Source organism: Lissotriton helveticus, chromosome 6, assembly GCF_964261635.1.
Source record: "Lissotriton helveticus chromosome 6, aLisHel1.1, whole genome shotgun sequence".
In the NCBI taxonomy this organism is placed as follows: domain Eukaryota; kingdom Metazoa; phylum Chordata; class Amphibia; order Caudata; family Salamandridae; genus Lissotriton; species Lissotriton helveticus.
The window spans coordinates 1678134632-1678161942 of record NC_136067.1 but is presented as its reverse complement, the minus strand read 5'-3'; the positions used below and the strand labels follow the sequence as shown (position 1 = coordinate 1678161942).

Sequence of the window (27311 nt, the reverse complement as noted above, 5' to 3'; positions counted from 1 at the left end):
ACATTTTCCAGGTAAGGTATTGCCCCCCCAAACACGGGACCAAGAATCAGTATCTAAGTTGAATTCAGATACACACAAAACAGCTTGTCTTAAAATAGCCGATAAAATACTGCGTATGACCTACACTTGAATGGCATACGAGTGTGCTTAACAATTACCTTTATCTGATATACTGGAACTATATGCCATTTTGCTTGCTTGTAGCACGGATTTATTAAATGCAGCTCAAAGCAACTGCTTTGGTGTTATGTTTTGAATGTTAACTGCAGCAGCTCTTTACAATCAAACATCATGGTCGTTTAAGAGCTTATCACACAATAACATATTATTCAATTGGTTAAATCTGAAAACAGCATATAACATTTGTGAAACTTACCTTAAATAGAATATCTGTGCACATTGCTTTTCCATGAGTTATTATAGGTTCTTGGTCTTCACCTTTGCCATCCCAACAATCTAGCTCAACACACCTGAAGAAACAAAAAAAAGTATTTCAAACATTCACTGTGGTAAATAGTAGTTAAGTTGTTCAGCCTAGTGTTGGCAATGCAAGGATGAAAGATCTTAGAAAAATGGCAACAGAAATATCTACAAAACAATACTGTGTACTGTACTGAGCAATTATTTTGCACTCTATGCTCGCACTGACCAGAAACGTACAAAAAACTACAGACTGTCTAGAACGCCTCCTCCAGAACATCCCACACCGCAACCACATCTCCAGTCACCTGAGAGATCTTCACTGGCTACCTGTCAACAAAAGAATCACATTCAAATTTCTCACACACATCTACAAAGCCCTCCACAAAGCTGGACCTGCATACCTTAACCACCGCCTCTCCTTCTACACTACCACCAGGCATCTCAAAACCGCCCAACTGGCACTGGTCACCATCACACGGATCCACAAGACAATGGCTGGAGGAAGATCCTTCTCCTACCTCGCTACGAAGAGCTGTAACCCGCTGCCCCGGCAATAATCATCGCTGCCACAATTCAGGAAGGACCTCAAGACCTGGCTCTTCGACTGAACCGCTGCCCCCCCCCCCTACTCATGGCCTTGAGACCCTCATGGGTAAGGGTCACGCTTTATAAGATTACTGATTGATTGATTGATTTCTCTGATATTTCCCTTGAGACATTATAGACAATAAAAGTGGAGCTTCCTTTATAATATCCACTTGTCAAATGATTGCCCAAACCCCTTGGTTAGATCAGTGTTATATAACTACCAACACCCCCAAAAAATTGTTACTGAAATAAGTTGGATGCATCCTTGTGGAACTTGGTGTTTATACAATATTAAAATAGTTCAAAGTCAGGTATTTGGAAAGCAAGAAAAGTTGCTGCTGCTGCAACCACTGCACCAGCAATATAAGATGGTCTCAGTTTGCAGACCTACCCATAGCAGATTGTGATGACTAAACCTGCTGCAACCTTTGACTGTTGTTTTGAGTGTGTTTATCAGGTTGTGCGCTACTGTGTTCAAACACAGTGACAGTCTTTCATACATCACAGTGCCCTCAGCTATTAATGAGCTTTTGCATACCATATGAAATGCTGCACTGGCTTGGCCAATAAGAGTGCTTTGAATGCTAGCGCTAACTACTGCTGATGACCTGCAATCTAGGATCGGTGAAAATGTGACAGGCACATAAAGCAAACAGTAACAGTTGGCCTGATTGTCTGCCTGTTGTGTGGGTTAAAGGATTCAGTTGGGTGCTAATGAAGTCATAAACAAATGATCTTTGCCCTTACCCTTATTATGCTCATTCACATTTGACGCAAAATTGACGATATTCAAGAAACAGTGGTTCACGTTTTTCCAGGTTGGATTTAACTAGAGTGAATGTTCTGAATATTGGTAAATAAGGTTTAGATGTTAGTACTTCCTATAAACACTTTGGGACATTTTTATATTGCTCAGGGGGATAGTTATTCACAACTATACTCTCTTCTATTCTGATCATCTCCTTCAAAGCAGCCTGCATCTCCATATATTTTTTTGCTGAAGGAGGACATGCAAAACTGTATTTTTTGTTAGTTAACAAGATAGGCTGACAACAAATCAGCTACTGATTTGTTGGAGGGGACTTCGAGGATTTGAGGCACCATAGGTCAAATGTAGGTTCCCAAAGACTGTGGGCCTGATTCACAAAGGGCCTCCACACTCGTGCCGGAGTCCCCGCAGTCGTCGAGGAGTCACCACACTCGGGGCAGAATCTCTACATTGACAATTTTAATTGCGGAGATTCCGCCCCGAATGTGGAGACTCCACATGAATGCAGGGCCTTCGTCATAAGTGCAGAGGCCCTTTGTGAATCAGGCAAAAATTGGGAAATACACTTGCTGCAATGTGTGGCCCCTCAAGTCTCGATCTTAACACCCACACTTTTCAATGTTTATCTAGAACCACTGAGTACACTTTTTGAGAGGGAAAGCGCTGCCATTCAGTACCACACAGACACACAGACGGTATTTGGAAACATCCTGAACCAATGATATATTAATATCCCACTCCTGCTAAATGAAGCTCTGAATCTGGATGTCAAACAAATTCCTGATTTTCAATTCACAGAAAAGTGAGTTCCTACTCATCACACCCAGGCACAAACATGTCTTTTATGCCTCACTCATGAATCAACTAAAAATGGATGGTGTCCAGCCCTTCAACTCAACCTCAGTAAACCGCAGTAAACCTTTCAGGTTACTCTTACTCTCTACCCTGTTACTTGGCATCAATAAATATTTACCCCCCATTAGTTAAAACCACAGCGCATGCCCTTGGCATTCCACAACTCGATTTTAGCAAATTACCAAGTTCACACCAAGTTCTCTCGTACCCCTGGAATCAGACAGAGATTGCCAGTAGTAGCAGTTGAGCGCAGATTCACTGAGCGTTGGAAGCGAGAGGAGGGCGAGAGGACGCGTTGGAAGGCAGAGCGCTTACCATTTTCGGCCCCCTGCCTCTCCGCTTGAATATCTGCCTGCTGTACCTTGCTTGTCCCCTGCCCCCCCGTGCAGTGAGGTGCGGAGCACGGGGGACGTGAGTGCAGGAGGCCGCTGGAGCTCGCAGTGTCCTTAGTAGCTGCGCCGGGCAAAAAACGGGAGCGGCCCGGTAGCGGCGGGAGCCGCTACGAGGCTCTTCGCAGGCAAACAACGCATGCTGACTCATACCTGCGAGAGTGCAAAAGTTGATTGTTGTCAGGTGTGGAGGCTGCGGACTTGTCGAATGGCTGGGAACCTGTTTTAAGACCCGAGAGCCTTGAGAGCCATTTCGCCTGTTTCACCTGCCTGTGCCCGCAGCAACCCCTAGCCCCCCCGCCCCGCCGTGAGCTACCGTGTGGAGCGAGGAGCAGGGCTGGGCTGGGCTCAGTTAAGGCGAGAGCGGTCGGGTAGCTTGTAGCTCCCCCCCCCCCCCCCCCGCTGCTGTTGCTGTGAGGCTCTGTCCCTGCTCCTGCACATCCAGTCTAGGTCTTGCCGGTTGCTGAGGAGCAGATCATCAGCAAGCAGGAATACGGCGAGGACACTGGGAAAAAGCTGCTCAGACGCTGCTGCCGAGTGAGACAGTGAATCCTCTACTGGGCCTCCACTTGGCCTCCCCCACCATCAGAAGTCGATAAAGGTGAGGCGGCCCTGTGAAGCTTGCAGAGTACTGCGGGGGGTGGAAGGAGAGGGCGTAGGCAAAGGCGTCTGCTCGCAGAAGGGTGTAAGGGCTGATCAGGGTTGTTCAGTGAGAAGGGAACCGGCGAGGCTCAGAAAATACTAATCGCAGCCAGTTGATCTGCACCACAGCATCACAGCAATACAGCTTCACAGTGCCCAGGGCCCATAGAGGTGCTCCAATCAGAAACTAAGATTCAAAGGTCAACATTTGTTTGGACCATAACTTAATTGAAGGTTAATACAAAACTTGGCTGCGGGGGTGGCGTATCCAACGGACTTTCAACGGACTCGGGCATAGACGGCCATATGAGGTCGGGAAGAACGAGAGAGGCTATACCACTCAAACCAAAAGGAAAAAAGGGAAAGAAACAATACCCCAGCTCCGAGGTCAATGCTGATCAAAAGCTTATTACAATTGAGCAGGACCAAAAAGAGAGCACAGTGAGGACGCTTACAGGGACCGCGGCACCCACTTACCAACCTAGGATATATACAAAGTTTAATTTTTTAAAAGATGCAGGGGCAGTCCTCTTCTCGAGTAATGCCTCTCTTAAAGGCTTGCATTCACCACTGCTACCTTTACCCTTGCAAACAGAAGAGACTGTATCATCCTTGCCTTCCCCAGACAAAAATGGATTAGCGCCGCAACAAGGTCAGAAATTGACGCTTAAACACCAAGTGCAAATACATTCGGCTAGGAAGAAGGAGGAGGGAGGCAATTCACCGCCAGTGGGCTTTGCAGGAATGCATGGGAAAATAGGTCTGCCTTCAATAAAACTCAGACAACACGACAGTACTCAGAAGAGTCTGATTGAAGAACATGACCCCCCAAAAAAAGAGGCAAATGATAAAATTGAAGAGCAGGTCACTAATGGAAATAAAAACAATACTGTAACCAAATCAGACTGGGAATCAGGAGAAGGGGCTCAAAATAGTGATACTAATACCAGCATTTCTACCGACATGGCAACAAAAAGCCACAGCACCCCCACGAAAGATAAAGATCGAATAAACCTCCTGACGCCAAAGTTTTCGGACTACGGCACGGTGATCGACCAATATGGAGACTCGGCTGTAGGGGTCCCGGATCTAAGCCAGAAAGAGGAGGGAAGGGTGTCCATGTCCTGTCGAAACACACAAGAATGGGAGGATACGCTCTCTACTCATACAGCAAATCAAGTACAAAGAGCGAACCTCCATCAAGAACTTCGGAAAGAAAGTCCAAGTGATTCTTCTTTGGCAGAACAACACAACAAAAGCGGTAAAGAGAATGAGCAAAGAAAGGAACAAAACTCTGGTACTTGGATCTCACTCCTAAACACAATACAGCTAGCAGTCGAAGCACTGCAATATCAGTCGGAAAAAATGGAGATCCAACTGTCCTTATTTAACACACTGGCAGTTTTTACTGCAGGCATTGATGAAAAACTGGGAAATTTAAACGGCCTGATAACAAGAGCGCAAGCAAATACATATCTCAGCTGCAAATGTGAGCCGGTTGTCGATAAACTATCTACCTTGCCCATAATGCTAAGAGAGCTGATAACTGAAATACAAAATACAACAAAAAATGATCCAAAAAGAAACCCAACCAAAGATCAGGACGTGTTAAAAAGCCCGGCGGGAACAACTAAAAACAAAACATCTGCCAATATATATATATGCAATTCAGAGGCTGACACCGAGAAGGCAAGTGGACACGAGGATGGAATGGATCAAAATCTCAATGCCAAACAACGCCGTCGGCTGAAAAGGAAAGGGCGCAATCAAAAGCCCCAAACAAACGCAATGAAATACTTCCCTATTTTTGATGGTTTGCAGAATAGACAGGATAACAACCTCAAAGACGCAAACATAAACATAAATACAATTAAGCAGGCTCAACCATCACCAGCCAATTCTAACCAGATCACGGCACATGAAATAGTCACTAATCAGCCTCATGGAATTAAGGCACATCTCGACACAGGAGCAGGTTCCACCCAATCGACTCTACAATGGGAGAATATAGAGGAAATAGAAATAAAAAAGCAATGGGAGAATATAGACCAAATAGAAGTAAAAAAACAAGAGTCTACCTTTAGCATGCCATCTAGACCATCTGCAAGAATTGCCAATAGTCAGACAATAAACAGATCAGATTTGAGGAGTGAAACTATAACACCTCAAAAGGCTTGTGGAGCAGGACACGACTCAAGGGCCTCAAATCTGACAGAGAGAAAACAAATATTTACCAACACGAGCCCCATTATCGAGCCAAGGAAAAAAAAGCAAGGAATGACAGAGTTGTTGGACAAGGCCTCACCGGCCAGGGAGATTAAGAAGCTCTGTATACCAACTAAGCTGAGCCCTAGACACAAATCATTGGAAAAAAGGGCCCAGACGGGGGGAAAAGAGTCAAAACAAATAAGCAATACATCTACAATACTAAAACCGACTAAAATGGACCACATGGCAGAAGGAACATGTAATCAACTGGAGATTCAACCAGCAAAAGCAAACATATTTACATCCTCACTAAGAACAATTGAGACTACAAATGTACTGTCATCACAAGTACCAAGTACCAGGCAACGAGAAATAGAGGCCTTGGTCTTTCATCCGCTATTTACCTCAAAGGGTCACCAAGATACTCTTAATCGAGGAAACATTCTAAGACTAATGCAGTCCATCCCAAACTTGGCTAGTATAACATCAAAGGACCTACTGTCTGTAGAATTTATACCTCCCACTACTTTAACTAACCGAGAGGCTACAAAGACAATATGGTCCACAACCAGAATTGCAGATACGATTCTAGCTGAACAAGGGGTCTTCCTAAACTGGGGTATTGACATTACCCCTTCACAGAAACCACCCTATCCGTTCCCGCTACTGAGTACTACAAGCCTGGCATCAGCAAAATATAAAGCATTTGCTAAGAGTGTGCTTAGAGGAGCACAGGGAAGAACGGGTCAAGAGAACACAATCAGCCAGAGGGATCTATCAGATCTACGGCTGGAAGTAGTTTCTTATCCAAATCAAGGCACAAGCAGGGAAATAATATCCCGTACAATAACTATGCATTCACAGGACGATTGACGCAATATACGACATAAAGTCCATAGTAGGTCGATGGAACTGCCCCTTAGCTTATGTTCTTGGAATATCAATGGGCTAGCAACAAAAATAGAGGATCCTGACTTTTTGAACTATGTTACTACTTTCGACATAATTCTGCTGCAAGAAACATGGCTCACAGAGCCACAGCACATCAAGGGCTATATATGTTTCGCCACCCCAGCTGCAAAGATCAGCAGATACGGCCACTGCTCGGGTGGGCTGGTTACTTACATCTCTGCAACAAGCATACCCTCAGCAACCCTCATGGATTCTATGCCAAGCACGACATTAGCAATTAGAATCAGGATCAAGCTGGACAAAGAGGAAAAGGAGGTCTGCATAATAAATTCATATGTCCATCCTAAACGAAAAGCAAAGGACTCTACTAAAATCACCAACCTCTTATCTGAGTATGCAGCAGAGATGGCAAATCCAATATTCATTCTGTCTGGGGACCTAAATCAACATCTCCTTGGCTCGGCAGAAGGGGAGGAGTCAGCAGCTTTAACCAGAATTTTTGATATTCCCAAACAATCGGAGCCACAGCATGCAAAGAAGAAAGTCCGTCGTAGTCACTTCCTCGAGGATCTAGATCATCACAATCTCCGAGCCTTGAACGGAAGATTCCCAGAAGACTGCCCCCCAGTTGAATCCTTCTACTCCATCTCTGCATGCTCCATTCTGGACTATACTTTTGTCAGTCTCGAGCTGTTCCCTTATATTCTCGGGTTTAGGATGGGGGATAAGGGGGATAGCGATCACCGCCCCCAGGAAATCCAGATAACAGCTATTGTTCCTACTTCAATAAGGCCAAACATACCCCTGGGACCCATGCACACCCAAGATCAAAAAAGAATTAAATGCACATTGCATAATGCCAATCTGCTGTCGGAAGCTGCAATAAATCTCCACAACTTGCAAACTTTGAGTTCAGATGACTTAATAGCACACTGGGAGGTCTTCACAGCAACACTGCCACAAAAGCTTGTAGGCACTACTCCCACTAAAGTCAACACCCAAGGGAAAGGGGGAAGAAACAAAATACAGAAAAAGTACAGAGAAGAGCTCAAGTCACTAAAAAGATCTGTAAACTCAAGCCTGCGTAGGTTGAGAACTTCGCCAGGAAATGTTAATGCACAAGCTTCCCTGCATCAACAGAGGGCAGCCCTAAAAAGATTAAAATGGAACATCAAGAGAGACTACGAGAATGATAGCTGGGCAAAACTCTTATATGACATAAACAGCAATGATAGCGCACGCTTTTGGAAAACTGTGAATGGGATATTGCGTCCAAAATCCGAGGATATTGGGTCAAATATCTCAGAAGGAGTCTGGATAGAATATATCACCAGCCACTTTAAAAACTGTATGGAAAATGCAGGAGAACGAACGGCCAATCGAGGGCTCTCAAAGAAATCAGTTGCAGTTTGTATACCTCTAGCTAGTACACCTGAGCTAAAGGTGCAGCAATGCCCAGCCACAGGAAGCAGATCGCTGGGAATAATAAACAATTTGCAACCACTCCTAATACAAAAACAGATTGCTAAAGGGAGGAAAGAAGGTGCCCCAGGCCCAAATGGCATACCACCAGCCCTGTTCAAAGCTAAGAGCAAAGAATGGGCAGATATTTTACAACCACTGTTTTTGGAAATTAGATTGCAAAACAGAATACCAGAAGCCTGGAAGGGCTCAACAATAGTTCCAATACATAAAAAAGGAGACAAGGCCGAGCCTAACAACTACCGCCTAGTTGCGCTAATTGACAACGAAGCGAAGTACTTTGCGGGAACTATTCTAGAGGAGCTTACACTTTGGGCAGAGACGATTCATATGATACCACTGAATCAGACTGGGTTCCGTAAAGCAACCAGCACAGCTACAAATATCCTCGCAATTTCTCTAGCAATTGACGCAGCAAAAACTTCCAACTTACCATTACATCTATGTTATATTGATTTTAGTGCTGCTTTTGACAACATCGAGAGAGGCAGACCTTGGGAGGAATTGACACGATGGGGCATTCCGCAGTCTACTCTAAACATCTTAATGCTCCTACATACGGACACCTGGGTGCAGGTAAAACTAGGTGGAGGGACTCATCTCTCCTCGAAAGTACCAACTACGAGGGGATTGAAGCAAGGTTGTGTGCTTGCTCCAACCTTGTTCAATCTATTCATGGCTGACCTTCCTAATCGGCTGGATGCTTGTAACTCCCACGCCCCCAGGTTGGGAGGGAAAACAATAACCAACCTCATGTACGCTGACGACGTAGTTTTGCTAAGTCATACTCACGTTGGCCTGCAACATCTACTAACTGAAATGCAAAACTACGCAAAAGAAAACAACTTAAAAATAAACTTGTCCAAAACAAAGACAATGTCAATTAACAGAAAAAAAGCTCACAGAAACACTGGTTCCTTGGTGGCATCAAAATCGAACATGTAAGCGAGTACAAGTACTTAGGGGTTGTATTCGATAGAGAAGGCTCATTCTGGCGCCAAAAAGAGGAAATAAAAAGGAAAGGTCTGCTAACTGCCTTAACGATGAAAAATCTGGCAAACAAACTAATGGGACCGACATTGACCCCACTATTGAAGGCAGTTCAGGCTAAACTTCTTCCCTCGCTAACTTATGGTAGTGAGGCAATGAGGGGTAGAGATGCTAAAGAGCTGGATAGGACGTTGGTCAAAGCCTATCGAACTATGTTTTGTCTTCCGTCTTATACGTCAGCAGCACAAATAAGGCTGGAGTTTGGCCTCCAACAACAAGCCTTGGCTAGATACGGGGCTTACATCATATGCTGGCATAAGATAAGCAAGGCCAATCCAGACACATTGAACTATCTGCTTTGGCAAGACTTACAACATAGGGAGTTTTCCCAAGCAAGAAACTACCTTAAATCAGCCTTAGATTCCACCAAATTGTCTGGACTATGGGAGGCGCAACTCGGCCAACATAATTTCAAAAAATTGGTGTGGAAAAGCATAAAACTATCCTCCTTACTTAACGACAAGGCAGCCTTCTCGAAAAGATCCCACGCCTGGATGACCCTCAGCTCGTACAAATCGCTCACCCCACAACCATATTTCAATCAGCCTTACTCGAGGGTGACAAAAATGAATTTCCTAAAGTACAGACTGGGGATGCTTCCATGTACTCAACATTTACCACCATGGTTGAGGACCAAAGGCCAAGCTGCCTAAAGACTGTGTAACAACAAGAATGGTGACATTCTGCACGTAATTTGCCTATGTGAAGAACTGCGTCAAGTACGGTCTCAATTTCTAAAAGATTCATTCAACCAGAAAGGGATCCGCACCAGAAGGCAAGCAGTGCTGGCCTGCTTTAACCCAGCGAACATCCAATTAAATTGCAGACTGGTAAAATATCTAAGGATGGCCGAACAAAAAAACGGGGCTAAAGTCTCTTCTCTGACTGCGTGTGAAACAGCTACCGGAAGTGGACAAGGAGCTATGGCGGGAACTTAACCGAAACAAGCAGAGACAATCTTGCCATGATATCCAAGCACGCGTGACCCATTGACTACTCCAAACACCGTAATTTGACCATGTATTATCACAATGCAGTATTTTATTCTAATTCTTAAAATGTTTTTAACCATGGATTATGAATTTTATAGTGTAACCTTTTGCAATGGTTTTAATTAACTATGCCAATAAACTTACTTACTTACCTGGAATCAAACCTCTACTCCATGGCTAGACTTATAACATCTTCAAATTTGGCCACTTTTCACCAATTGTAGGAGAATTAAATAGACTAATTTTAGAAGCCACAAATAAATTCAGAACTTGGTGCCTGGTGCACAAAGCTATTCACTTAAATCCTCCTCCCGACTGGTCAGATTGGCTCATCATCCGTGGAAGGCAAACCGGACTCAGAAGCAGAACCTAAAATGTATAATTCTACTAAGCACAAACTCAAATGTTTTCATGGGCAGTCACATCATTCTAGAATTCCCGTCAGCCATAAGAAGTCAGGCCACAGTATTACATTTCTGAAAACATGTCAAGATCCCCCGCCCCCGGGTTATTTCTGAAGGTCTATCGTCATCTAACATCATTTAATCCTTGTAAATTGACTGTATGTTTAGAAATTGGTGCTTTACATATTATATAACTCTGTTTTATGTAAAATGCACTACCTACAGCCAGTTGGCTCAGAAGTGCTCCAGAAAAGCCATTAAATAAATAATTAAATCTATACATGAACACTGTGGCCTATTACCTAAGAAGTGATGTGTTTTTCTAATGCAATATTTTCCAGTCCAGATACAGCTTGAGTGGATGGCCTTTTATAAGACTACAGATACTAGCTTATCTTTCTATAAACTGCAGTTATCACCCCAGGACTTAAATATATGAATGTGGAAAGACATCAGCAGCATGCAGAGATCAGTTTTTAGCTGAGGTCATCATCACGGCAATAGGTAATATGCGCTACACTTTGGTAAGGGTGCCTACCAGCGATGCATACATAGTGGTGATGTATGGAGGCTTGCAGGGACAGTCTGGCCTTGCATTAGATCACCAAAGAGTGATGTATGAATTGTAACAAATGTTTCACACTTGACACAGTCTGTCCCTCAGCGTCAGGTAAAAGTGATTAATGCTCATCTGGAAATCTACTAAAGCAGCTGGTGTGATTAACAACAAATCTTAGACAAACATTTCCATCTTTAGATATTATAGGTAAGAGAATACAGTGAACACACATAAAGAAGGGGGGGAGAGGTTAATTGCCGCTCTAGATGGTACCCCATCGGGTGTCCACACATTACTGTCAGCGCTTGATAGGGGGGCCCTGTTCTTACATGGCTCAGGTGCCCGGTGTTCGAAGAAGCTCCTAAGCTCCCAGACAGTTTCCATAGTATGAAGTGGGTATAGGCTGACCGTTATATTGTCACCCACTCCGGCTCCTTACTTCATCAGGGTGGGAGCGCTGCCTGGCTATTGCCCGCCTCTCGCTATGAAGGTGGCAGTCTCATTCCTCTGTGACGCCCTATATCGGGAAGTTTGTTCCGGTCACGTGGGGAAACGCTCCTGCTCGTGACCAGGACGTGACAACGTCCTTGTTGCCCTCTCTGCCCAGATTTTCAGTGGTCTCCTATCGCTGTCCTGCAATAGCTCAAGTGCATTTTTTCATTCCTTTTTTTTTCTTCATTTTTCCGCGAGAGTGAGAACGACATTAGTCGTGTGGAAACACACTTGGGAATGGGCGTATGTATATCTATCATTAATTCTTTATGTACGTCAATGCATCCTCACATGCATTGGTACGGCAAAAACAAGGGAAGACACGTGCTTTGGAAATGGAAGTGACAGACACCTGCAGTTGAATGAAATGATAACTTTTCCATAACGAATATTCCGATTTGGATAGCAAGAGCTTGCAAGTGAGATATCATGGGGCTATAGGCGGTGGTGGTGTGCGGATGTTGAGTGAGATGTACGTACGGCACTTGCGAGAAGGGTTTCTTGCTCTTACATATTTACTTTTCTAGAGCAAGAGGATCTTAAAGAAGGTCTCCTCTCTGTACAGGTTTAAACGTGAGTGTGAATTATAAAAACCCTAGCTTGGAGGGATCCTAAATTATGATCAGAGGGTGTTGTGTTTTGGGATCCTGAAGATCCTGATGAATGCCAGAGTGACCCAACATTGTGGGCGCAGTTGAATCGGCAGAAACATGTTGACACCTTTGCAGTAAGGAGGGGTGAAGTGATCCTAATTTTCTCCTATCACCACCATCCTTCACGTTTTTAACCCTGGCCTAGAAATAAAATTAGAATTAGGGACACATCCAAGCTAGTTTTAACTTTCACAAGCTGTACTTCTCTTTGGTGATCACGCAACTTTATGTTTGTATTGTCTTCCCCACCCTTTTGCTCCACCCCAGGCGTTGGTCTGTGCACGAGTGTCAGTAAGCAAGCCCGATGATGAAGCATGTCACAAATTTGTGAGTGAGGGCAGTTTTTACTCACTGAGCACGTGCCACCACCGAAATACGCATTCCTACCTCCTTTTTGTGTGATAAAGAGAATACAGTGGCCTGCCCAATATCACCAGATGCAAGCGAATTGATTTTGCACCCACTTACAGAGGATGGAATTACAGTTGCTCTGCGTGAAAAACATCAAAGCCTATATTGAAGCAATGGAAGTAATGACAAATAAATCACAAATTTGGAAACAACCATTTACCTGGATGCCTTTTCCCTTGTCTGAATATCCCCAATAAGGAATTTTCTGCACACTAGAGATATGATAGCACTGCGCCTGAAGAGTCCTTTCGGTGAAGCAAAATGAACTGTACACATTTTGCATCTTGTCTAAAGACGTAGCCTGTCGCCTTACTGCAAACCAGTGGAGACAATATAGAGAATCTGGAGTACATCTTAAGTTACCTTGTTTGTGCAGAAACACAACTGAGATTAATTTAATATCACTTTTAGCACAATATGTTGCGGATACAACTCTCCTTCCTACTAATCAACAAACTTTTTTTGTAATAATAGCTGGGCTTGAATTGATTTTGCATGCTTTGTGTGAATTCTAGCCCATCGTTGTATGCACTTTGCTAACCTGACCATATAACTAAGTTTTGTCTTGCCTTTGTTATGTATATGATTCGCACATCTGCGCCTAGTGCATGGTAACAACAATTTCACTCTATAAAATCTATATTCCCATACTCCAATATACAGCGATAGCACACTGATGAACAAAAGTTCCTTTTTAAACAAATTGTTTTCATTGTAAAATTAATGAGCATTGTAAATGTAAAGAATGACTCTTTCCCAACCTGCATCCTGCCAGAAGGACCTGGCGATACATCTCCACAGAAGATTTCCCGCCAAACTGTCTGCCTGTAAGATATGTGTTGTGGGAGGAGCTGATGAAGTAGTGCGCCAAAGGATGCTCCATTTCCTGATAAAGTTCCAACCGGTCAAGGAAGACAGGGGCATTTTCATCTGACATCAAATATCTACAAAACCCATCACTTGACATAAGACCTGTGGAAACAATACAGTAGTTCTTTCAATTTATAAAGGATACAGATTGCCTCTTGTATTTTCCATTTACTACATCATATGACACATCGAGGAATTGGTAAATATTTTAAATTTTTTAATAAGCTTTCTATTTCAGAGCATAAATGATTCAAATAACCTCAGGGAGCCTACATGATTAGGGAAAACTGTTTCCTTTGGTGAAATAATTATTCTAGTAGATATGTAATCTGCCTTGTTCTTTAAGCCCATATGCTCCAGAAAAACAAAAGGAACGCAAAAAAGAGGATAACAATACAACTTCTGTGAAAGATAATGCACATGCCTCCTTTGGTTCGGTTCCATTAGCTTCAAAATAATGCGGTGGAAAAGCAAATGGAGGTAGAGGGACCCCCGCTCAGCTTTTTTGTTTTATGCTTTCTTGTATTCTTTACTAATTTAACAAGATTATGTCTCTTACTCCCTGTGCTAATGTTTGCTTTTTCCCTGATGGCTGCTGCACACACACACACACCCACACAGGTGCAGTGGCAATTATGTAATTGTTTTGTTTTTGTATTAGAAATATCATTACAAGATGGCCACCGTGTGAGTGCATACATTTGCTGTTGCCATCTTGCAATGTTACGTTAAAAAACCCACAAAATGGTCGCTATGTATGTGTGTGTACATGGAGCTACGATTTTGAACAAAACTATTACAAGATAGCCACCATGTGGTCATATATATGTGGGTGGCATCTTGGAATATTTTTGGAGGGGGGAGGGGGGGTAAGAAAAATCATTCCGAGATGGCTATTGCACATTTGTGTACATGTATAGACAACGGTGGCCACTTAGAAATGGTGTAAAATAGATTTCTGAGATGGCTGACTGCCGATAGGCAGCTTGAAGATTATCAGGAGGCTTAGGGTGCTGCTGAGGTTCTCCATTCTTTAATAAACAGATCATTCAGAAATGTGCAGGTAGCAGAAGGATTCAAAGAGAGGAAGAGAAAACAGTGCATTGCAAGATCTGAGGTCAGCAGTGGCAAGAAACATTCTTCCAGTCAAAACACAATGAGACCAAAATGCTACCCAGTGGGATAAACACAAGAATAAGGATGAAAATGGGATCCTCTCGGTGGACTTTCCCATCAGAAGGGAGACGCGACAGGGATGCCCTCTGTCCCCACTACTTTTCGCCCTCACTATTGCAATAGTGGCCTGTGAGGTTCGGCAGGAGGCGGAGGTGAGGGGATTTCGGATATCACCTACGGATACCCGGGAAGAGAAAATCTCTCTATACGCGGATGATATACTACTTTATATCACCCAGCCAGACACTACAGTCCCCGCTCTGTTTAGACTCTTGGACCAATATGGCTCCTTTTTGGGGTATACGATAAACTGGCACAAGTCAATTCTGTATAGTCCGCGGGAGGATGTATCAATCCCGCCCCTGCCTAGGGCCCTCCAGGTCACTCAAGCAGGGTTTACATATCTGGGTATTTACCTGACAATTGACAGGACCGCGTCCTATCAAAAGAACATATGGCGAGTCCTGGCAAACTTTGCGGAGGATGCTCTTAGGTGGAAAACTCTCCCTCTCACGATAATAGGTAGGGACGCAATGTTTAAATTGATCATGCGGCCCCACTTCCTGTACACCCTACAAAATGAATATTTTCCGCTCCCCCGACAGACACTCACAACGATACACGCAGAATTGCGCTCCCTGCTGTGGCTGGGAAAACAACCTAGAATAGCTCTTGCCACGCTCTAGAGGAACCAGTATAAGGAGGGATCTCGCTACCGGATCTAGAGGCCAACTACTGGGCCGAGCATCTAGCGCCGATCAATGACTGGCTTCATGCATTGGCTGACCACCCTACATACTGTTTGGAAAGGGACACTACGGCCAGACGTACCAGTTTGCATTACTTATACGGGGGAACGGGTAGGAGGCGACTTCTTCCAGCCACACAAATAACCATAGGGGTCTTGGACAGGGCGACAAAGATGATGGGGTGGGTGCACAAACCTACGAAACAGACACAGATATGGTCCTGCTCTTCGCTGAGGGAGCGCCACGAACTCAGGGGGCTTAAGGGATGGGATGACATTGGGATCTCCACTCTGGGGGACTTGATGGCGCGAGGAGACCTTAAATCTTACCAAACCCTGCTGGCGGAGTTTGGCCTCCGTCACACTCAGTTCCTTAAATATGCACAACTACGCCATGCATGGAGGGCTGAACCGGTGCTCAACTCCCCCTTGCTGGAGTATGCTCCGTTAGAGGGGCGTTTGCTGCAGGAACAGGTACCCAACAAACTGGTTTCCCTGACGTACAATTTCCTGCTTAATAATGCTCCGTATAGACTGGGGAAACTTAGGGCAGCTTGGCAACAGGATGTGGGTGAGATAGACACGGTGGACTGGGAAGCAGCCCTAATGCACCACAAGGAGGTGGAAATAAAGTCACGGCTACGACTCATCCAATATGAAATGAAATGAAAATGAAATGAAATGAAATGAAATGAAAAAGGTTCTTAATAAAGCGCACTGTGACCAAACGGCTTCCTGGCGTAATATAAAATACTACATAGGGCTTACTACGATAGAGTCAGACTACATCGTATGGGATGGGCCAGTGATTCTTGCTGTCTTAGATGTAGACACCCACAGGGGGACTTTTATCATATTCTATGGGAGTGCCCTGTTATCCGCACTTACTGGACACAGATACTAGGAGAGCTAAGGGAGGTGCTAGAGACTGAGTTTACCATGGAACCTAAGTTTGTCCTGCTAGGAATTACTAATGATGTGGACCTGAGCCGCCCGCACCTGATTTTTACCATGCTGGCCCTGGTGGTGGCAAAGAGAGATGTAGCGAGGGGGTGGGGAGCGCAGTCACCGCCACAAGTGGAGGAATGGAGGCGGGGTATGGACCTGTATATGGCAGCGGAAAGGGTCACCTATAAGGCAAGTGGCTGTCCCAGAAAATTACGACGAGTATGGGGACAGTGGAGAAGTTACCATGGCCTGGATGGGGGGCTGGGCTCTGACTGATGTACTATAGGCCCTGCTGGAGGGGGCCAGGTTCGGGGGTGTAGAGAGGTGGCCTGGAGCCCTGGACTCACAAGGGGTCAAAGACTGTGTTTTGAATCATACAAACAGATGTGCGGGGCGGAGGCAGGGTCCTGAGATGCTGTGGATTCTGGTATTGCTATTATGGTGGGGGTTGAGAGGTTGGGGGAGCACAGAGGAATGTGGTTCTTCACTGGTGACGTGCCAAAAGTGTTTATGTTGGTTAAAAATGCAAATAAAAATATTTTTTTTAAAAAGAATAAGGATGAAAGCTACTGAATCAGGAGCAAAGGAATGTGATACACAAGCAAGCCAACAATTCAGGAAGAAACGGATAACACAAAAGACAAAACCCACTATTTACGGGATACAGAAGGTCAGATGTCTGAAGGCAGGACCTACAAATATTCCCATGTGAGTCCTTAGCAGGGATGGAATGGGCTCTTGATTTGCAAACACTAGTTATATTGCTACAGTTGATATTATTCTTTCTCAGTTAGAAAACGGAAGGTCATCCCATTCATGCAGTTTCCGCAATTAATGTCTACCACAGCACTTAAAATGTAAATATTTATTTTTTCTCTAATTGGGTGTTCCATTATTGACCTTATACTACTAGTCCTCTATGTCCTGCAAGTAAGCACCCTTTAGGGAGCTTGTCATGAGAGTGGTATTTCACTATGTCTTAGCTAAGGACTTGAATTAAAGTGTAACTTGGTAGTAGGCACTCTACCTCTGAAGCAAGATTCAGATTTATGTTTCCAAATATGTGTTTTAGTTAGACTTAAAGAGGACGGATTGGTGTGGAATCTGAGCATATAAAAGAAGTGAAGTGTCCATGCTGAACAGACTTTCCAAAAAGCACTAAACATGTAAGAAATTAAGTTTGCGAAACAGAGTACCTAAAAACTATATTTTATACTCGAACATTAATTTTTGATATGTAATGGTTAACAACTGGATACCTTATTTGTGTTTAATAACACTACTAGCATTTTCCCACATTTCAGGCACCTGGAATAATCACATCACTTTCAACTGAGAGGTGATGCTACTGTTAAATTAATGATAGCACAATGTTGCTGTCATATGCTGAAGTCTATAGCCAGTACTGGCCCATTAAAATCTAAAAAAGAATTGCTCAGAGCAACATCAGAGTTCTGTCAAAAGCAGAGCTTCCCTTCCTGAAAGTACTGGTGTTCCACCATTAAAAAGATAAAGCAGGCCTGACAAGAAAGGCTGGATCAGCCCCAATAGATGCAACAAGAGAAGTTATACTATTGTATGTTTACCATTGAAGAGGACTTTTAATTACAATTTCTCAGACACCAAATATGAAATGCATACCGGTTCACAATCAAAAGTTAGAACATATTAAATGTACTAAGGCAATCCTATATTATTCTATTGGAGAGATAGGAGTCACAGTAGTAAAACATGAATATAAGACATTTTCACTACTAGGACAAGCAAAATAAAAAAATACATGTCCAACCTTTTATTTAAAATGCACCCTGCCCAATGGGCTACGTACAGCCTACCTTAGGGGTGACCTATATGCAACAAAAGGGAAGTTTACAGCTTGGCAAGGGAGTCATATGGCCAAGTCGAATCAGTAGTTTAAAACTGCATTCAAGCTGCTATGGCAGACGGTATACAACCTTTACAACGCAACTTTTACCACGACCTACCATTACCACGCATTTTTTACAACGCAGGATCCATTACAACGCATACCATTACCACGCATGTATTTACAACGCAGGTACTTTTACAACGCATACCATTACAACGTAAGTATTGGTAAGTATATTATTTTATTAAAAATATTATTTGGGTTTTTTGGTAAAGGGGTATTTTTAGGGTTCAGGGTCAGTTTTGGGTTTTTGGGTAAAGGGGTATTTTTAGGGTTCAGGGTCAGTTTTCAGTTTTTGGGTAAAGGGGTATTTTTAGGGTTTAGGGTCAGTTTTCAGTTTTTGGGTAAAGGGGTATTTTTAGGGTTCAGGGTCAGTTTTCAGTTTTTGGGTAAAGGGGTATTTTAAGGGTTTAGGGTCAGTTTTCAGTTTTTGGGTAAAGGGGTATTTTTAGGGTTCAGGATTAGTTTTGGGTTTTTGGATAAAGGGGTATTTTTAGGGTTCAGGGCCTGTTTGGGTTTTTGGGTAAAGGGGTATTTTTAGGGTTCAGGTTTAGTTTTGGTTTTTGGGTAAAGGGGTATTTTTAGGGTTCAGGGTCAGTTTTGGGTTTTTGGGTAAAAGGGTACAGGGTAAAAATTAAATATAATTAAATTTAAATTAAATTAAAATAAATTGATTAAATTAAATTAATTAAATTAAATTAAATTAAATTAATTAAATTAAATTACATTATATTAATTTTAATTAAATTAAAATTTAAAAAATATTATACTTACCAATACTTACGTTGTATTTGTATGCGTTGTAAAGGTATATGCGTTGTAAATACATGCGTGGTAATGGTACTTCGTTGTAATGGATCCTGCGTTGTAAAAATTGCGTGGTAATGGTAGGCGTGGTAAAAGTATGCGTTGTAACATCATACATCCATGGCAGACCTGTGACGTGTTTCAGAGGGCTACTTAAGAAGATGGCACAAGAAGTGTTGCATGCCCACTAGTAGCATTTAATTTACAGGCCCTGGGTATATGGTGTACCACTCTACAAGGAACTTATAAGTACAGTAAATATGCCAATCAGCCAAGCCAACACATGTTTCGTGAGTATATAAGTACAATGTCTCCTCATAATAAACATGAGCGTTATGGATAGGTATTTGTGTGATGTAAATAGATCCTAAGCCTGCACGTAATTCAGCTTTGTAACACTAGAGTAGTGTAGAGTTGTAGTGCCAGCATGATAACTGTCTGCATCCTGTTCACATTCAAACGTGATGGTGGAGCTTTGCTGCAATAACACTCAAGTTTAAAACCCCAATGATCCAATGATTCACCATGAGTGCTTTTATCTGATAAAGCCAAGGCCCTGATGAAGAAATATTGGGCCTCATTTATGAGGCCCTTTGCGCCGCCGGAACATTACTTTTTGTGACGTTCGGTGGCGCAGGAGCCTGCTCCATATTTACGAGGCAGCACTAAGCAACTTTTTCGGGCTTAATGCTGCCTTGCAAATATCATTCCCTTTAATGCCTTTTTATGCATTAAAGTGGTGTGCAATGGGTGTAACTGGGGGCATGCCCACAACACCCATGGCTTTCTGACAATGCCCCAGATTTACAAGAAATCGTAAATCTGAAGCAGCGCTAAAACTTACGCATCGCCAAGGGAGGCGTAAGGGAGGCACGAGTAGAAATATCTCTATTTCTCCTCCTTTTTCCTTTTTCTATGTGTGCTGCATTCTGCATTCTGCAGCACACATAGAAAGAGGAAAAAGCCTCTTGTGATTGTTTTTGTGGAAGACGTTTTCCCTTCCTGCGCTAAAATAAATCATCCCTGCAAAGCAGACACCCTTGCACCATGGTGCAAAGGTGCCTGCGTTGGATCACGGCTGCCCAATGTGTGCCCGCGCAGAGGAATGCGCTGTATCTGATAGATATGACGCATTCCTGCCCTTTTCTTTTGCCGTAGGGTAACGCAGCAGGAATGCCTGCAGCGCTGCCTTAGGAAAAAACCTCATAAATGAGGCCCATTGTTATTACATAGTCACAAAACAATTGTTGGCTTGACCTATCCCTGAAGCAAACACAAGGAGATGATGGACAGAGCACTGAAACTTTTCAGACACTCACCCCCAGTCACAGATCTGGGTTGAATCCAACATCGTTCTTTAGCTCTCATCGCCACCCCAATTCAGACACAGCTATATGCAAATCAGTCTTGACCCTGTGCCTCATGGGAACAGTCCAGCCCAAACTGCCAAGCCATGTCTTCCCTGTACCGGAAACAAGCATCCTGGGACCGGTTTCATGCTAACAGACCTCATCAGCCAGGCCAGCTTAAATCCAGTGGCACAGTGAGCAAAGGACCCACGTCTGGGCATACCCTGCCAATTTAGGGCGAACAAAGCAAACATAAGGAGATGATGGACGGAACACTGACCTATCTCTGAAACAAATCATATTAAAGAAAAGTCTAAACAACCTCGGAAGTTTGAAAGACTATACTTGATCTATTGACTTTGGAACTCTACTTTTTTATTTGAGAGATGGGAAGGCACTCCACAATATCCAAAGTCACACATCTGGTTCCATAAGGGTTCCCTTCAATTTATTGTAAAATTGATATATTGTTACATAGTTTAATGAATATTTTAATAAGACTTACCTTTTTATATTGTAAAATTTATCAAATGTTTTTGAAAAAGATAAACACCAGAAAATGTAGAAGCAGTATTGCATAGTACAAGTACTGGACGGATCTCGACAGGAGCACTGAAACTTTGATTAACTGTTATAACCGATTTGTTTGATTTTATTGATTTACTATATCACCTCAACCTGAGGCTAACAGGAGAATGAATTGACCTCGGTCTTTTTTTAGTAAATGATATTTACAGCATTATCAATATTCATTTCAGACCAAGTCTTTGCTTCCATTTATAAACTTTGCTCTTTCTTACCTTTTTGTTTTAGGATATCATCCGGTTCATAAGTTTCGATTATTTGTATCGCCCTTTTCGTATCGTAGAATGGAAATAATATTTCATTTAGACGAGGATCTCGTTGATGCTGTGGTTTAGAAAAGGATATCATTTAATTGGAGAATTTGCTGAATGTTTAGGACATTACAAAAATGAAATGTTTAAAAAGTGTTTCATTAATTGTGAATAGCCACTATTTAGACAATCTAGTTATTTATGTAGTTTTTCATTAAGAAAGATCCTATCATTATCCCCAAAACACACCCATTAAGGGCCTGATTCACAAAGGTAAACTTGCACTTTTGTATAAGTTTACGATTATTTGCTATTCGCAAACGTATTTTGCGAGTAGTATCTTTACAACTGCGACCTTTGTGAATAGCAAACAATCATAAACTCAAACAAAAGTGTAAGTTTACCTTTGTGAATCAGGCCCCAAGAATTTAAATAAAGTTAAAGGGGTTATGTTTGTTATTATTTGTTTCTTATTGCAGTCTATCGTAGTCCATAGCCACTGTCTTATTGTCAAATTGTTGGGTTGACCATCACAGGTCCTGGGACAAAAAATCTGAAAATTCATATAATCAACCTAATGTAGACAGTGGTATTTGAATGGCTCTCCACATCTTTCCTGCATTTTCAGTCATCCTATACATGTTTCTTTGTCTGTGTTAATTAACTGCATTTCAAACTCATAACAGATCATAGAAAAAGACATGTCCTGCAGATGAGGGTGGTGTAAAGATTTAGTAATCTGTACCACATTTATTTTAAAGAAACTCTGTGATATAAAGAAGTATTGGCCAAACTAATAGGTCTGGCATTTGCTACCTGTCCTCTGGTTTCGTCAATGCTTACTTTGTTTTGACATGGTTTTCGTAAAACTTTATTGATAGGGCAGCTCCTGGCCCTGAGTAATATTAAATAAAAAATGCTGGCTAAAAGCAAAACTATGTTTTCAGTTTCAAAATGCACACATTGCTATAGTAGTCTCTGGCATCGAAGGAAACTACTTTGTGGCAGAAGTGTTCCTTGTGAAAGAGCAGAACACTGTAACTCAAGGTGAAAGTAGCTAATGGCTGATGTGGGCTGACTTACTGCTTCATGGTGCATGCTGAACAGAAGAAAAATGGGAAGTGATACAACACCAGTCCAATGGATGGAGAGGGCTGGCTGAAAGTGCATGCAAGTAAAACTAAATATATAATACCAGACCTAAAAATGAACTGAGCACGCTTGGTCAATACTTCTCTTTGTGAAATGATACAAAGATATTGATTAAATGCTTTGAAGGACGAACATAAGATTAGTCATTTCATAACCTACTGCATGGTTCTCTAATAAGAACATAGCCTATTGACTATGTTTCTTTGTAGGTGCAAGCCACTCCTACCCATAGCAAAGTATACTTGTAATGTCAGATTCATAGAGCTGTATGCACACCTAAGTAGCAGGTCGGTGCTGAAATTACTGCATTTAGAAGTGTAAATTCAACTATGTGATTCTCAAACTTAAAATTTCCATTCATAGATGGATTTACTCACATGTAATGTTACATATAGGCATGAGCGAAATGTTTATGCCAGCATAATTTACATAATTTGGGGAATGTCATGTTGGGCTTATTAAAAAAAACTGAAATTCCACCATTGTGCCACGTTACACAAATACACTGCTGTTTAGAGCAAAATTATAGGGAGGAGTGTGAGAACCACATGAACAACCAGAGGTATGTTACACTTACAACGCAACTTTTACGTAGCATTCCGTTACAACGCAGATTTTACAACGCGGGATCCATTACATCGGATGTCATTACAATGCATGGCATTACATCGCAGATGCTATTACAACGCATACTATTACATCGTAAGTATTGGTAAGTATTTAATTTTTTTTTATTTCATTTAATATTATTTAATTGATTTAATTATTATTAATTATAAAAAAAATATTTATTTTAATTTTTAAATATTATAAATTAAATATAGTGATTTTTTAAATAAGTATGAGTATAGGAGTATATGTTTTGGGGTACTGAGGTATATGTTTTGGGGTGTTTGGGTATTTATAGGTTTTAGGGCAGGGTTTGGGTTTTGGGGTACAGGGGTGTTTTTAGGTTTTAGGGTAGGGTTTGGGTTTTGGGGTACAGGGGTGTTTTTAGGTTTTAGGGCAGGGTTTGGGTTTTGGGGTACAGGGGTGTTTTTAGGTTTTAGGGTAGGGTTTGGGTTTTGGGGTACAGGGGTGTTTTTAGGTTTTAGGGCAGGGTTTGGGTTTTGGGGTACAGGGGTGTTTTTAGGTTTTAGGGTAGGGTTTGGGTTTTGGGGTACAGGGGTGTTTTTAGGTTTTAGGGTAGGGTTTGAGTTTTGGGGTACAGGGGTGTTTTTAGGTTTTAGGGCAGGGTTTGGGTTTTGGGGTACAGGGGTGTTTTTAGGTTTTAGGGCAGGGTTTGGGTTTTGGGGTGCAGGAGTGTTTTTAGGTTTTAGGGCAGGGTTTGGCTTTAGGGATAATTAAATTATATTTACCATTTTAAAATTAATTGAAATATATTTAATAAATTAAATTAATTATTTTACATTAATTACATTTTTTAATTAAATTAATTAAATTAAATAAATTAATATTATTAATTTAATTTAATTTCATTATAAAAAATATGTACATTAAACTAATTACTTTTTTTAATTAAATTAAATTAATTACAATTTTCAATATATTTACATTTATTAAATAGATATTATTTTATTAAATTAAATTAATGACAATTTTTAAATGTCTTTTAATTAAATTATTTAAAAAAAATTAATTACAATAAACTAAATAACATTTTTAAAAAAAAGTCAACTTACCTATACTTACGATGTAATGCCATGCGTTGTAATAGCATCTGCGATGTAATGCCATGCATTGTAATGACATCCGTTGTAATGGATCCCGCGTTGTAAAATCTGCGTTGTAACGGAATGCGTTGTAATACAACGCGTTGTACTGACACCAATCCACCAGAGGTATGTTACTCCCTAACCAGAATATGGGCAGGTGTTGTTTGCAGCAGTTGTGTTTTATTTGCGCTTGTTTTAAGCACAAAGGGACAGATTTACAAGCCCCTTGCGAAACATTTTTGCTGCCGTTTCATCCCTTTTGTGACGCAGCGGCGGCGTAAAAAATGCGGCCATTTTACAACGTGACGCATCTAGGGAGATGCATCACCTTGTAAAGCCCTGCATTACATCATACCTGCGTCAGTGATAATGTATGCAGGGTGGACGTTCCCACGCAGGAAAGCATTGTAGAAGTGACACAGTGAAATCTACAAGATTTCACTGCGCCACTTCTAGGACGCCACTGCGTCAAAACCTTATGCCTTTTTGAAGCAGGCGTAAGGAGTGACGCAGTGTAGTGGGAACAGGCTTCAAAATGCATTGATGGAGTTGCATCGTGCTTGCGACATGACTCCAGCCATGCGTAACTTTTGCCCTAACAGATGCGTCAGAATTCCTGACGCATCTGTTAATCTTTGCGCCATGGTGCGCCTTATTGTAAAGATGGTGCATCCATGGTGGCACAAGGGTTTTTCTAGATGAAGCAGGGAAAGTGACTTATCTCTAAAGATGCAACACTTTCTTGTAAATCTGCCCCAAAATGTGTCCCAAAATAGGGGAATTAGGTGAAAGCAACTTACGCAAATTTCGCCTCCCCCCACTAATTACAGTATGATTTTGTATATGAGCAAATTTCTTCACAAGGGTAGAGTGTTGCCATTTTGGGGCAGGCCACATGCAAAAGGTGGTTAACAGTCACAAAAACTCAGGTTTGCTAGTATTTATCTGAAAACAGTTGGAGATTTACACCTCGAAAGGGCAGAAGTAAATCTATTTTTGGGTGAGAAAGGGGGGTAAAACCCCAGATTTGGTTCTAGGTTAGGAGAATGGTCTACTAATTTCCCTATGAAGAATAAATATTAAGCAAGTGTAGATGCACTAAAGACTTTACAGGTACCAAAATAAACACTAGCTACTCTCCTAAATGCATAAATGTTTTGAAAGTCTGAACTTTCCAGGAATGCGTTCCAGGGAATTTAGAAATTTGCTGCAATTGTGCATGTAACCACACGGAAGTAGATTTTCTACTGTTATTGTTTATAAGTTGGGGCCTGAAAAAATAAATTCCATCTCTATTTGTACACCCTCTCTGGAAATCTAAAATTTCTAAATTTGCCAAGTTGTGTGAGGTAAAACATAATGAGATGTGGCCAGGAATTTTGAATTGTTCCACCATGAACTTCAAAAACGTCAGTACTTTGTTTATCTCATATCAGCAGCATCCCTTCCTCAGAAGTCAAACATCTCTTGTCTCTAACTTCCCTATTCTCTGTCACATTGTCTGAATCTAACCAGGTTACTATTACCATAGGCTGAGCTTAGCATATAAGATACTCAAGGGCCGGTAGACGGGACCGACCGCCATAGGTGCGGCGGTCCAGCTATGATAATTAGGATGTGACCGCCACCCTGGCGGTCGCATCCTGCATATTCAACATTGTTGAATATGCATGTTGTGCATTGGCATGGACAACGTGACAGGCACCGCGCGGTGCCTGCCACCTTGTGTATGCCAATTTAGGGGGGTACCATAGGTACCCCCAAGTGCAGCCCCCACTCCCCCTGGGGGCCCAAAACGGGTCCCCAAAGTGAACTCTACATGCCTTTCCATGGCAGAGTCTCCGCCATGGAAAAGCATTCTCCCGCACACATTGTAATATGTGCAGGCACCGCCACCATATTATGGGCCCTTTCCGCCCAGCAGGCAATCGTGAAGATTGTCTGCAGGCGGAAAAGCAGCGGACGGACTTTCTGTCCAAGGCGGTACCCCCCGCCATACTAATGTGGCAATCCGCTTGTCATGCTATTAGGCCACTAAATGTGAGGTATGCTTTGACACAGATCCAGTTTCACAGTCTGTATAACACATGTTCCGCTTGAACCAATCCCCTCAGGTAAAAGGTATATAAAAAAGAGAAAGTAAGAGAAACCAACATTTACAGGCAGTTATGGACATGTGTGAAACCTAGTGATCAGGATTTACGTAAGATATGGCTCATGTAATACAAAATTTACAAAGGGCTACTGGCACCCGGCCTTATGATCAGACTTACTCACATGCAAATTTAGCTATAATAGCATACATTTAATTGAGCAGAATTTGCACTCAGAAATGCTGTCATTGTGCACCTCTGTCAAATTAGATGATCATATACCTGTGTGAATAGGGGCTCTGTTATCAACTCAGCATGGAGACAGGAGGGAAAATATATAATTGTCTGACAGTGTTCCTGACCAGAACAGACAGCACATCAGTAAAGAAAGGCAATTAGGAAACAATATGAGTGTTATGCAGTTCTTACTGGGGCACAGTTTTGTGGATCCAGCTGCAAAATCAATTACTTCTTCCTTGTCATCTAAAAATGCCTGAAGTAGGAAGCTAAAAACTGCAACAGCCGAGCAAAAGCTGGCTTCTCCAGACTACAAAAGCAATGTATGTCAGAAGCTCAAGCAGAATTCAGACAGGCGGTATAATGCTGATATCTACAAGTTGGAGATAGACTCGTTTCACACATGGAACTTATTATCTAGAAAAAAGTGACAGTGGAGCACCATGTATCAGTACCTAAGGAGGCAATCTTTTAACAGCTATGCATTGAAACTGCCTATATTTTTGTAAGACAACCAAGAGATCAGTTATCACTTGCACATTTTGCGTGGGCTGCCTCTTCGAATTTATAAGGGCATCAGCTTTGAAACACAACCACAAGAGACACTGAAGCACTGGCTGA

The 27311-nt window shown here is 42.2% G+C and overlaps 1 protein-coding gene across 2 annotated transcripts in view; it reads right to left on the bottom strand.

Annotated features, from left to right (window-relative positions):
* The window catches only part of PLCB4 (phospholipase C beta 4), a 1076851-nt gene that overhangs the window by 322678 nt on the left and 726862 nt on the right, over positions 1-27311 (bottom strand). For both annotated transcript variants that reach the window (XM_078649526.1, XM_078649527.1), the window contains exons 14-16: positions 21458-21566; positions 13591-13801; positions 377-470 (exon numbers count right to left, since the gene is read on the bottom strand). In XM_078649526.1, coding sequence (XP_078505652.1) covers positions 377-470; positions 13591-13801; positions 21458-21566 — 414 coding nt within the window. The remainder of the gene's footprint in view (positions 1-376; positions 471-13590; positions 13802-21457; positions 21567-27311) is intronic.